Source organism: Andrographis paniculata, unplaced genomic scaffold (assembly GCF_009805555.1).
Source record: "Andrographis paniculata isolate CXL003 unplaced genomic scaffold, ASM980555v1 Contig21END, whole genome shotgun sequence".
Classification (NCBI taxonomy): domain Eukaryota; kingdom Viridiplantae; phylum Streptophyta; class Magnoliopsida; order Lamiales; family Acanthaceae; genus Andrographis; species Andrographis paniculata.
Genome location: NW_026137502.1, coordinates 630470 through 642999, shown reverse-complemented (window position 1 = coordinate 642999; position 12530 = coordinate 630470). Strand labels below are relative to the sequence as shown.

At 29.5% G+C, this 12530-nt stretch overlaps 1 protein-coding gene across 1 annotated transcript; it reads left to right on the top strand.

Annotated features, from left to right (window-relative positions):
* Positions 1–8868: 8868 nt before the first annotated feature.
* Positions 8869–9933, top strand: LOC127245015 (uncharacterized). The gene is made up of 3 exons (XM_051265659.1): positions 8869–9002; positions 9076–9320; positions 9398–9933. Exons 1-3 carry the CDS (start codon positions 8869–8871, stop codon positions 9931–9933), a joined length of 915 nt encoding a protein of 304 aa, XP_051121616.1.
* The last annotated feature ends 2597 nt before the right edge of the window (positions 9934–12530 follow it).

Genomic DNA, 12530 nt, shown 5'->3' with positions numbered 1-12530 from the left:
TTTGTTTATCATTTTTGTATGTACCAAAACAGTAGTCTCATTTCCATAAATAATCATATTACCAAAATTATCCTTACTTTTTCATTATTATTACACAATTATCACTATTTTTTACACTAGTATACTCACAAAAAAACAAAAAAATCTTTTATACATATTTTTTTTCTTAACTACCAATATAATATCAATATTCTTTAAATTTTGTGTCCAATAGAATTAAGATTATAATTTTTGGACGAATAGAGTATATTTTTATCAATTTACAAAAAATCTATCCTCTAATACAAAATATTAATTGTTATAATACTAACACAATTCCTTTATATTTATCATAAAAAAAAAGTAGATTCATTAAAAAATACAATATAAATACACTTATTAGTATTTTTTTAAAATATTATATTAAAATAAAAATTCAAATCAAATATCACTTTTTAAATTAATTTCGCCAAACAAATTAATTAAAATAAAAATTTAAATCAAATATTACTTTTTAAATTAATTTCGAAGTAATACCAAACAAATTAATTTTTTACATTTGAACTGAGTTTATAAGAATTTGTGTGATTTTTAGAGTTTTTTTTTTCTTTTTTTGTTTAATTGTTCAATTGAATTTGAATTTAAATAATAATATATAATATAATATTTTGTGCCCTAAAATATTATTCTCTCTCTTATATTAAATGACTCTTTAGTTAGGTACATGTTACTTTATGTAATATAAATTAGTAAATTAATAAATTACTAATAATAAATAATGATATTATTTTATTATTTTTTTATATAAATAATGTTACTAGTATTTTAAATATTTTTAGCATTATATATCAAATAAATTCCCTTACGTCCCAGCTAAATTGTGCTATTTAGCTTAAGCAAGGTATTGTAATTAGTAAATAATTAAAAAATATATTAGTTAAAATAATTATAATTTAATAAAAAAATTAGATTAAGATAAATAAATAATTTAATTAAAATAAAAAAAATTATAAATTATAAATTTTAGAAAGTGATTAAAGTGTATAATTATATTAAAAAAATAATAAATTATGTGAGACATACGAAAATAGAAATATGAGACAAATTAAATGGGAAGAAATGAGCATACAATATGGATCCATTTTATAGATAATAAAATTTTATATAATACAAATATATAAATAAAAATATTTATTTAATTATAATTAACTGAAAGCTAATTTAATAAAAAATGAAAAATTTTAATATCGATAACAATATTTATTTATTGAAGAGAGATATTAATAAAAGAATTTTAAGTAAGTTTTATGTGTAAAATATTAAAAATTTAATTAGACTAATTTATACTTGTTAAATAAGTTTTATGTGTAAAATATTAAAAATTTAATTGGACTAATTTATTATTGTTAAATATATTTAAGATAATAAATTTATAAAAAGTAAAAATGAGACATCCGTGGCATTTTATTACAATTCGAATAAACGAGAAGTTGGTGGTGATTTGGTTGTTTTCTGTCAAACCGACTGAGGATGTATTCGATTACCGGTTGGATGTTAAATTGGATTGGAAGTAATTTAGTTAATTATTATTTGATTTAAATATATAATTGAAATAAATATAAAATATATATTTAAATATTTTAAAAACTCTAAGTTCAGTAAAATATATAATATATATATTACTTTCTATGTCCGCCTTTTAAGGGTCACATTTACTTTTTACGCTATTATATATAACATTAAAAATATTCTTATATTTGTATAATTTTTGTACAAATGTCTTTCTATTAGTATTATAAAATTTTAATAGAAGTATTTTTGCAACTTTTTATTAATTTGTACTACATTTTGATATAATAATTAATATTCAAAGACCAATACACAAAAAATAAATGATACCTTTAGAACTGGACAAAAATAGTATTATTTTGTATAAAAGAGCTGGACAAAAATAATATTATTTTGTAAAAAACATAAAATTTTATACTAACTCCGTTATGTTACAAATGATATTTTTTCCTTTATTTTGTCAATCTCATAACACATTACTCATTTTTATTTTTAATAAAATATATTCATTTGTTTATATAATAAATTTATTCATTTTAAATATATTTAATAAATACAAATTATTTTCATAACCTCTAACATGCATAATCCATTCAAAGTCTTTTATTTAAATATTAAATATATATTATAACTTTCTTTTAATTATATATATTAATTCATATTTTTTTTATGTGATGTGAGACCGCGGTCCGCAAGCCATGCAAGCTGAGTGTGTCGGAATCGTAAATGAGCTCCACATGTTAACACGAATTCATTAAGTGCGGTTTTGTCCTCACTCACTGCACTTTAAAAGACTTCCCAGGAGTCACCCATCTTTAAATTAGGGTAAGAATGCTTAATCTTTTTCGGTAGGACTCTTGAAAATAAATATGCACATTGTTAATATGAATAATATATTCAATTCAATTAATTACACTATTCAATTTTCGATGCCCTGGTACCGGCTCATCTAAGGGAGTTGGCCTAGCACCGGCCCGACTCTGGGTATTACATGTAGCAAGGTGGAACTAGAATTGAATTAAGGGGGGAGGGGGAGGGGGAGGGCTAATTTTTTGAACTTATCAAATAATACAGTTTATTTAATTACACATATAAAATACTCTCTCCGTCCATTAAAATTAGCTCATTTGGGTCCGACACGAAAGTTTAAAAAAAAATGAATATTTTATTGAAAAAGTGATAGGTAATTGGGGGTATTTTTAAAAATTTAGTTAAAAAATAAAATAAATAAAAAGAGATAATGCAATAAAATTAGTGGTATTTTGTTGTAAAGCCATCTCCAACCCAGCGTCATTAATGACGCTGGATTGGCATATTTGGCGTTGGTTGTCTCCAACTCACGCCAAATCCAACGCAAAAAATTGCCGTTGGTACAGTGCACCGGCAATTTTTGGCGTTGTATTATTTTTTTTTTAATTTTTTTAAATTTTTAAAATTATAAATTTGATTTTTAAATTTAATTTTTATTTTTTATTTTTTTTTTAAAATTTTATTTAAATTATAAAAATAAAAAGTTGTTTAAAATAATAGAAAAAATTGAATATTTGAAGAATAATAGTGAAAAATGGAGTTATGGTTGGAGTAAAATCACTGTAGCAATTCATATTTAAAATTAAAACTGAATAAATTGAGTTGATGAGTCGGAGATGACCTAAATAAGTGTTGAATAGAGTGTAATAATTATATGTTGATTTGTTAACTTTACCAAAATTAGTAATGTGATAAATTTTATGAATGAACTAAAAAGAAAAGTGAGAATAAATTTGGCTGACGGATGAAGTAGCATATATCTAATTATTCTCTGACAAAATAATATTAATAGTGCATAGCTACATTTCACAGATCATATGATTTATATGCATGCTCTGATAGTTATATCAAAAACCTTAAATATGGTTTAAATATAAATAATTATGTAAACTCTAAATTCTAATATTACAAAATAGCGAGCAACAACCACAGTAACTATTGGTGTGCGTTTATTCGCAAGATTTTCATTTTTTATTGTATTTTAAATAGTAGAATTTTGTGTTAAAATAATAGTTTGATATGATATAAATATGTATTTGTGATATATTTTGAATGTAAATTAAATTTTAGTGTAATATATAATAAAAAATAAGTATTTTATTTGACATTTTTTTTTTAAAAAAATTATTAATAGTAAAACAAAGTACCAAATTTTACAAATAAACACATCTTATAATTGTAAATATTTATTTTTATATTTTTAAAATCAATAAATAATATAATTTTTCGTATTTATTTTTAAAATCAATAAACAAAATTCAACTCTAGATTTTTCGTATTTATATTGTTCATTCTATTTTTCTATATTAAATATATATATATTTTTTTTAAAAAAATAAAAAAGTAAAAAGAAAAATAAAATGGGGGAAGCGTTCATACATTCACTTGTTTCTGCCCTGCATGTGGGTTATGAAAAATTGTATATGAAATATAAAAATAATTAATATATGATATATTAATATTTTTTTTTAAAAACATATGTGTATTTTTTTGTTAAAGAAACACACTCTTACTAATCTACTGTATTTTTAAGTAATTGTATCTTAAACAAATAAGTCATTTATTTCGAGACGAAAAAAAATATAATATAAATAAATAAAAATATATATTTTTTCTTTCCGTCAAAATTATGTTATTATTTTTTTGCCTTCCGCCGAACTTACCACAATCCATTAAACAATTTTATGTATATACAGTTTTATTATTTTTATTTAGCAAGTAATAATAAATTTATTACTATGTTTTTTAGTTACCAAATTATTCCTTTCTTTTTTATCAATTTAGTAATAAAATTTAAGGTAAAATGTTTTTTTAGTCTCATAACTGGACCTCTTATTATTTTAGTCCCGTTAGTGGAGTCTGTCGCAAATTAGTCCCATAAGTGAAATTTTTTTGTTGTTTTAGTTCTCCGGCACTAGAGAGGCCCGCGTGGCTCGCCGGAAGCCAGTCAAATAATAATGTAAATTTAATAATATAATACTCTCCGTTCTGATATCGGGTAAGATAATTCATTTACTTAGGAATACGATATTTTAAGTAGTGTAATTTACCATGTTAATTATAGGAATTATAATATTATTTTATTATTTTTATATAAATGATATTGTTATTATTTTTAAAATAAAAATTAATATGATTAAAAAAATATAAAATAGGTAATAAAATATTTTAAATATTATATCTCAAAATATATAATATATATTATTTTTGTACATTTATTTATTTATCTATAATTAACATAAATTTTTTTATAAAAAATAAAATATTTTAAATATAGATAAAGTATTTGTTTATTGAAAATATATATAAAAATAAAAAAATTTTGAATGAATTTATGTGTAAAAAGTTTGAAATGTAATTAATTGATTTATATTTGTTAAGTATATTTAAATTGATAAATTTGCTAAAAGTAGAAAAAAAAACTTATTTTATATTAGATGAATTAAAAAAAAACATATGTAATTGAACATAAAATATATAATTAAAATGATTTTTCGAATAAAAATATATTAGTATTATTTTACTACTTCCTTCGTCCCAAAAAAGATGTCTTATTGGGAGTGGACACGAAAATTAAGAAATAATAGTATTTAATTGAAAATAGGTATAAAATAGAAGGTAAAAGATTAAAATACTTTTTTTTAATGATATTAAAAAGTAGGGTAGAGTAATCAGTAGAGGTAGTTTGGAAAAATAGAAATAATTTTGTTATAAAGTAGGGACAACGATTATTAAATAAGGAAACAAGACAATTGTTTTGGGACGAACGAAAATGGAAAAACAAGACAATTCTATTGGGACGGAGAGAGTGTTATTCTTTTGTTATTACTCCATCCGTCCAAAAAAAATGTCTTGTTGGGAGTGAGTACGAGAATTAAGAAATAATAATATTTAATTAAAAATGAGTATAAAGTAGAAGGTAAAAGATTAAAAAATATATATATTTTTTAATGATTTTAAAAAGTAAGTTACAGTAATAATTAGAGTTAATTTAAAAAAATAGAAATAATTTTGTTATAAAATAAAAATTATGATTATTAAATAGGAAAAAAAATTATTTTTAAAATGAACAAAAAATGAAAAAACAAAGTAACTCTGGTACGAAGAGAGTATTATTTATTATTATTATTATTTTTTCATATGTTTAATTATTGTATATCTTGTGTCCGACATGAACACCACACGACACCATGATTGATGCATATGTCATTGTTTGTGTACTGTCAAATTAAATAAAGGGGACGTAGCATCTCTATCTTCTCTTCTTACCTAACAAATTTCATTAATATCAACATCATCATTACACCTTCGATCGTATCTACGGTTTCGGCCATTTTTTGAAAAAAAATTATTTTTTATTCTTACGAAATATTTAATTATATATTATTTTAATATCAAATACAAATAAATTTTTTCTCAAATTTATCTAAAAAAACATACCCTTCGTTCACTCTATATAATGTCTAATATTTTTGTTTCATTTTTTTTTAAAAAAATTATATATTTTAATTACAATTTAAATTTTATAATTTATAATTTTTTTAATTTTAATTAAATTATTTAATTATTTTAATGAAATATTTTAAAATTATTTATTAGTTATAATTTTTTTAAATTTTCGTATATACAATATACTTAGACGTTTTATGTGAAATAAAAAATTTGTTATGTAGGTATATTTAATGTTTCTTTTGATAAGTTTAGAAAAATTTTAGTTTAAATTTAGTATTAAAATAATTTATGATAAAATATTTTGTTAAAAAAAATATATATTATTTTTCAAAGAAATCGAGAGTCTAAATAGTAGAAACATTAAATTTGATGACTAAATAAACAAAGTCTATATAAACAGCCGTGCAAACAAAGTTATATATATACCTAGATACATAAAAAAATATATAGACAGAAAGTTGTGTGTGTACAGGTGTTTATAAAGTACTCCATTCCATTCGTTTCAAATAAGGTGCAACATTTACTTTTGGCACAGATTTAGGTGGGTAGTATTAGGTAGGATAATTTAAAAATTAGGTGATGTGATGGACAGAAAAATAAATATTTTATTTTTTTATTTGGATGATGTGAGAGGATAAAGTGTGGAGTAAAGATTAAGTATAATTAATTATTTCCTATTTTAGAAATATTGCAAAGTGTTTGGGACATACCAAAAAAAACACTAAAAATTAGAAAGATCGGATGTATTCTTTGAGACTTTTTTAATAAAAAATTAGATAATAATGTAAATATAATATTTTATATAAAAAATTATTTTTTTTGGACTTTCAATCAATTTGTTGACACAATACTTAAGATAATCGAATTTAAAATTATGAAATTATTTTATTATTTACGAGTCAATAAAAACGAATTATGAAATTATTTTATTATTTACGAGTCAATAAAAACGAATTATGAAATTATTTTATTATTTTTTATATAAATAGTATTGATATATTTAGAATAGAAATTAACATACATAGTTAAAAAAAAATAATATATATTTAAATATTTTAAAAACTATTATCTCAATAAAATACATTGACATGGATATATTTTTTTTTAAAAATAAAATTTTATATAATAAAAATAAATTGAAAACTGTATATTTATTTGTGTGTAATTAATACTATTTCCGTCCGTCCCCAAGGGTCTTATTTACTTTTTGCATGTTGATATTTAGATATTAATTTTATATCAAAATGTAATGCAAATTAAGAAAAAATTGCAAAATACTTTCATTAGTATCTTATAATATTAATAGAAAGACATTAATACAAAAAAAATATACAAATATAAATATATTTTTAATATTAAAGTACAATGACGCAAAAAGTAAATATGACGTTTAAATTTTATAAAAATAATAAAAAGTTTTAAATACATAGATTAAAATATTTATTTATTAAAAATTATTTTTTTAGTTAATTCTAAATATATTATATAATATTATATATTATAAAATTAATTAAATTATTTATATTTGTTAAATATATTTAAGTAAATATAAATTACTAAAAATAAAATATATCAATTAAAATAAAAAACTCGTATCAATTAATTTAAAAGAGAAGGAATCCTATCATATCTTATCCTATATATCCTCTATATATATATATAAAAGAGCTCAAGGTGGACCCCATTTTTCTTAAAAATTTTGTAATGCAATCTCAGAATTTTGATATATATATTTTTTAATTTGTTTTTTTTTATTTTACGGAAAAAAATTCCCTGTGGTTTACCGAATCTGCTAAAAACCCCCCGTAGTCTTAAAACTCCAAAAAACATACTTGTGGTTTGTAAATCGTTGCACACTCGCCCCCTTTAAATCACATTGACGCCGTTAAATTTTAGCCTCATCAGACCGTTGTGCCCCTGCCTTTCTTTTTTACTTGATGTTTTTATTTTCTCAGGGCATTTTCCATTGTTCCCCAAAATCGTTTGTTCTCTCACCGTCGCTTGTCGCGCGATCAAGAAACCCACCAGCAGAGGGACGCCGTCGTTGCGCCGCCTCCACCCCCCGTTTCACGTTGCCTTTCGCTCATCCTTTCATACACTGTCGTTACCCTTCCCCTCCGACACCACAGTCGCCATCCCCCGTCTGCCTCACCCCCAAGTTTTCTAGGGTTTACTTGCGACTTTTTAATTTGGTAAAATTTCTCAAATCTCTCCTCTCGGCTCATGAGTGGGAACGTTCGTGTATTTCAAAAATTAATTTTCTAATTTTATTTTGGGTTGAAAGTGAACTTTACGTCGGACACAGAGATGTGTATATTATTAAAAATTTTGTGGTCAAGTTACTTTATTTCCTCTTTTGCTGTGTATTTTGTCGTATCTCTGGAATAAATTTAGTAATTTCGTAGAAAGTTAGATTTTGTTGGTTGTAAGATTCAGTGTGTTATCCTGCAGATTGCACGTTCTTGAGGTTGTTGTGGTCACCGGCATAATGGACCAGTTTGTGACAATTTATATGTGGGTTGATGGGTATACCGAGTATGAGGGCCCCGCGAAGTGATACAGGGGTGGCAGATGTGTTTGTTTCCCCCGTATCGATAAGGATAGGTTCTATTTTGGTAAGATCTTCAACATGTACTATCGTGCAGGAGGTAAGGCAGGTGTTGTGGAGTTCATACATCGGAGCCCCGATAGTCCCCACGGTGCAAATCTCAAGGGTCCAGTGTATCCTATTAAGAGCGATGAAGATGTTATGAATATGTTTAAAATTTACTACGAGAAAAATATAATTTCTATATATGCCGAGGATAAAGCTTTGCCGATGCGCATATGCCTACGGACATGACATACGGAGGCCTAATGAAGGTTTGTTGCTTGAATGGCGTCGTGGAAAGGAGGAAAGTAGCACTCCGAGGAATTATGTTTTTTAGGACGATAAGGGTGTCGAGGACGATGGGGGTGATGACGCTCATGAGGTGAAAACGTGCATGAGGAAAGAGTAACGGATGGTGTGTGCGGATACAAGAATAAAGGTTTTCAAAGCTACAGATTTGAGAAGTTAACATGTGGATTTGATCCGCAAGATGAAGAAAGATTTCGAAAAGGGAAAGACATTGCAACTCTAGACTCGGAAGAGGAAAGCGAGGGGGACGACGAGGACAACGATGAAGACGATGACTCGCAAGGGAATTTCGAGTACATGGGTGTTGACGAACCCGTGTGGACCGATTACACGGAGGGAATGGACAGTTGTGGTTGGTATGAGGCTCAATCGCATGCTGAAGAAGGGGCATGTAAACCTCCTAGATGTTTTCTTTTCACATATGGATTTGACATGAATACATTGCTTATGTTATGTTTCATTGTGTAGATGCGAGCGATGACGATGACGATGACGATGACGATGACAATACTGATGACGATGATGGTGATGGTGATGATGACGATGACAATGATGATGACCGTGATCGTGACGATGACGATGATGAAGACAATGACAATGACGATGATGAAGACGATGACGATGACAATATAGATGCCGACGAATATTGGGAGGAGTTGCGGATTTATCGGGAGAGTCAACGAGATAAAACCCATGAAGAAAGTTCTGATGGTGAGGATCAAATCTTTGATAGCAGTGAGTGGAAAAGCGAGGATGCGGAAGGCGAAATTCACTCGGACACTTCCCTAACGGATAAGGGAGCAGCAGAACCTGGTGGGGGTGATGTACCAATGGATGAACCTCACTTGGCGGATGAAACTGAGGCGACTGGAGAATCGGATCACGGGACGGGGGTTAACCCGACCACAGATGGGTGGATTAGTGATGAATTGAGCGAGGAGGACGGGGTACTTCGTAGTCTGGCAGATTCTATCGACACCGGGGGGCCGGCGTACGAGGAATGAGATGATGAAATGGAGGAATCTGATTGTGAATTGAAAGTCGGTATGAAATTTATGAACCGATTGAAATATAGGCAAGCCCTCCGTGACTGGGCTGTACGGAGGGGGTGGGATATAAACCTCGTAAAGAATGAAAAAAAGAAGGTTACAGGCGTATGCAAGAAGGGTTGTGATTGGAGGATTCACGCGTCATCCATCATGGGTGGAGACACCTTCAAGATCAAAACCCTGAAGGGTACCCATCAGTGTTCACACTAGTCGACCAATGCGCAAGAAAACTATAAGTACCTTGGAAGGAGGATAAAAGATATGGTGGCAGATAATCCGAACATATCTATACCTGCATTGAAGAAGAATGGAGGTGCGTGTTGAGGTGACTATGTACAAAGTTTACCGGGCGAAGCGACATGCTTTGGAATTGATCAAGGGTAGCACATTAGAACAATACAAACGCCTTTACGATTATTGCGCGACAGTGTGCAAATTCAATCCGAGCAGCAGCTATATTTTGTCCGTTGATCGGGGGGTTAGTCCGCCGGTGCTCAAATGAATGTACTATTGTTTGGTAGCTTTGAGGGAGGGATTTAAAGCAGGCTTTCGCACTATCATAGGGCTTGACGGATGCTTCCTTAAGGGGATTTATAAAGGGCATCTTCTGACGGCAGTAGGGAGAGATCCCAACGAAAATATCTACCCCATCGCCTTTGCATTTGTCAAGATTGAAAAGTATGAGACGTAAGATTGGTTCTTGGAGAGTTTGCTGAGGGATTTGGATGATTCTAGAACCGGGGAATGGTCTTTTATATCCGATCGTCAGAAAGGATTGGTAGAGGCAATTGCAGAACGAGCGCCAGGAGCAGAACATCGTTTATGTTTGCGTCATATGTACAACAACTTCAAAGTGCGGTTTAAGGGATTGGAATTGAAGCGTCTTTTCTGGAAGGCAGCGTCCACATTTAATCTGAAGGAGCATGAGAAAGTGATGCGACATATTAGGAGGTACGATGCAGCAACCGGGACCGGGGAAGCTGTGTACGCATGATTAAGTGAGATCCTACAACAGCACTGGGCACGGGCCTTTTTTCGGGTACAAACAAAGAGCGACGTACTCGTGAACAACATGTGTGAGTCCTTTAATCGGTACATTTTGGAGGCATGGGACCTACCTATAATTGATATGTTCGAGTGGATACGACGAAGGTTGATGGTTCGAATTCAAACGAAAAAGGCGGGGATTGAAAAATTTGAGGGAATTGTGTGCCCTAACGTCATGAAAAAGGTAGAGCTGGTGCGAAAGGCTAGCCGCAACTGTTTTCCATCATAGGGCGGTGATGACAAGTACGAAGTTATGCACTTCACGCAGAACCATGTTGTCGAGTTGAACCAGCATATGTGCACCTACGACATGTTCCAAATTAGCGGATATCCTTGCTGCCATGGAGTGCCCGCGATCGAGTACCAGCGACTTGCGGTGGAAAATTTCATAGATGTCTGCTTAAAAAAAGAAACGTACGTGGCAGTATATACCCATGCGATAAACCCCGTTCCTGGAATACATGAGTATGAAAAATCCATGCTTGGGGAGGTGGCGCCTCCGGTCGTGAAGGTTCGCACTGGGCGTCCAAAAAAAGCTCGTCGGCGCGACGGTAATGATGAGCGGCAGGACGGTAAAGCATCTCGACATGGATTGACGACTACTTGTTGCAAATGCCATCAACAAGGGCACAACAAACGGAGTTGCAAAAATGATCCGCCGCTCCCTAAGGTGGTTCTTGAACTTATGAAGTGCTCTTTATTTTTCTGTTTATCTTGTATTGGTTCTTACCCTAAACTGTGTTCTTGTAGAACACACCGACAGCTCCCATGAATCGGGCGAGAGATCATTGTTCCCAACCCGAACCACAGGTAAGTAGCCACTTCAGTTTATTTTCACTGCTAAAATGTGTTTAATACTTATTTCTAGCTAATGCTGCTATTTAAATGGATAGAATACGTCAACGAAAGATCCCATCAATCGGCCGGACGGACACTGCTCCAAATCCGAACACGTACCCATCTCAATTCTTAGGCTACTCAGCTGTTCCTGGGATACATTTATCTGCCAAAAAAAAATTGATTTCGCTGCTACTTGGATGACATGGTAGGTTGCCTCTAATGTACATCTGTCATCGGACTGCGCGCCAGCAACGCAGTCGTCTCAAGTGCAATCGCCGGGTCCATTGGGAATGACAGACGAAAGCGGGGGGAGTCGACGTGCATTATTGTCATCGCTGCTCCGAAGTGTTCGATTTTCACTCAGGCCAGGGCATCGGGGGCCTTCAGGTGGTGCATCTTCCCGGTGACGTTAGTGAGATTCTATCAATGTCTATTTTTTATGTATGCATGGGTACCCGGAGTAGTTTGTGAATTGGATCGGGGATATTATGTGGATTGCTATTGTCGGCATTTTGTGAATCGGATCGGGGATATTATGTGGATTGCTGCTATATTTGCTGTTGTATTTTATGTATATTACCGTTTGGATATTTTGTTTTGTGCCTAAGTTATTGGAAGTATTGTAAAATTGCAATGTTTTTTAGGGAATTAATACTATGCCATGT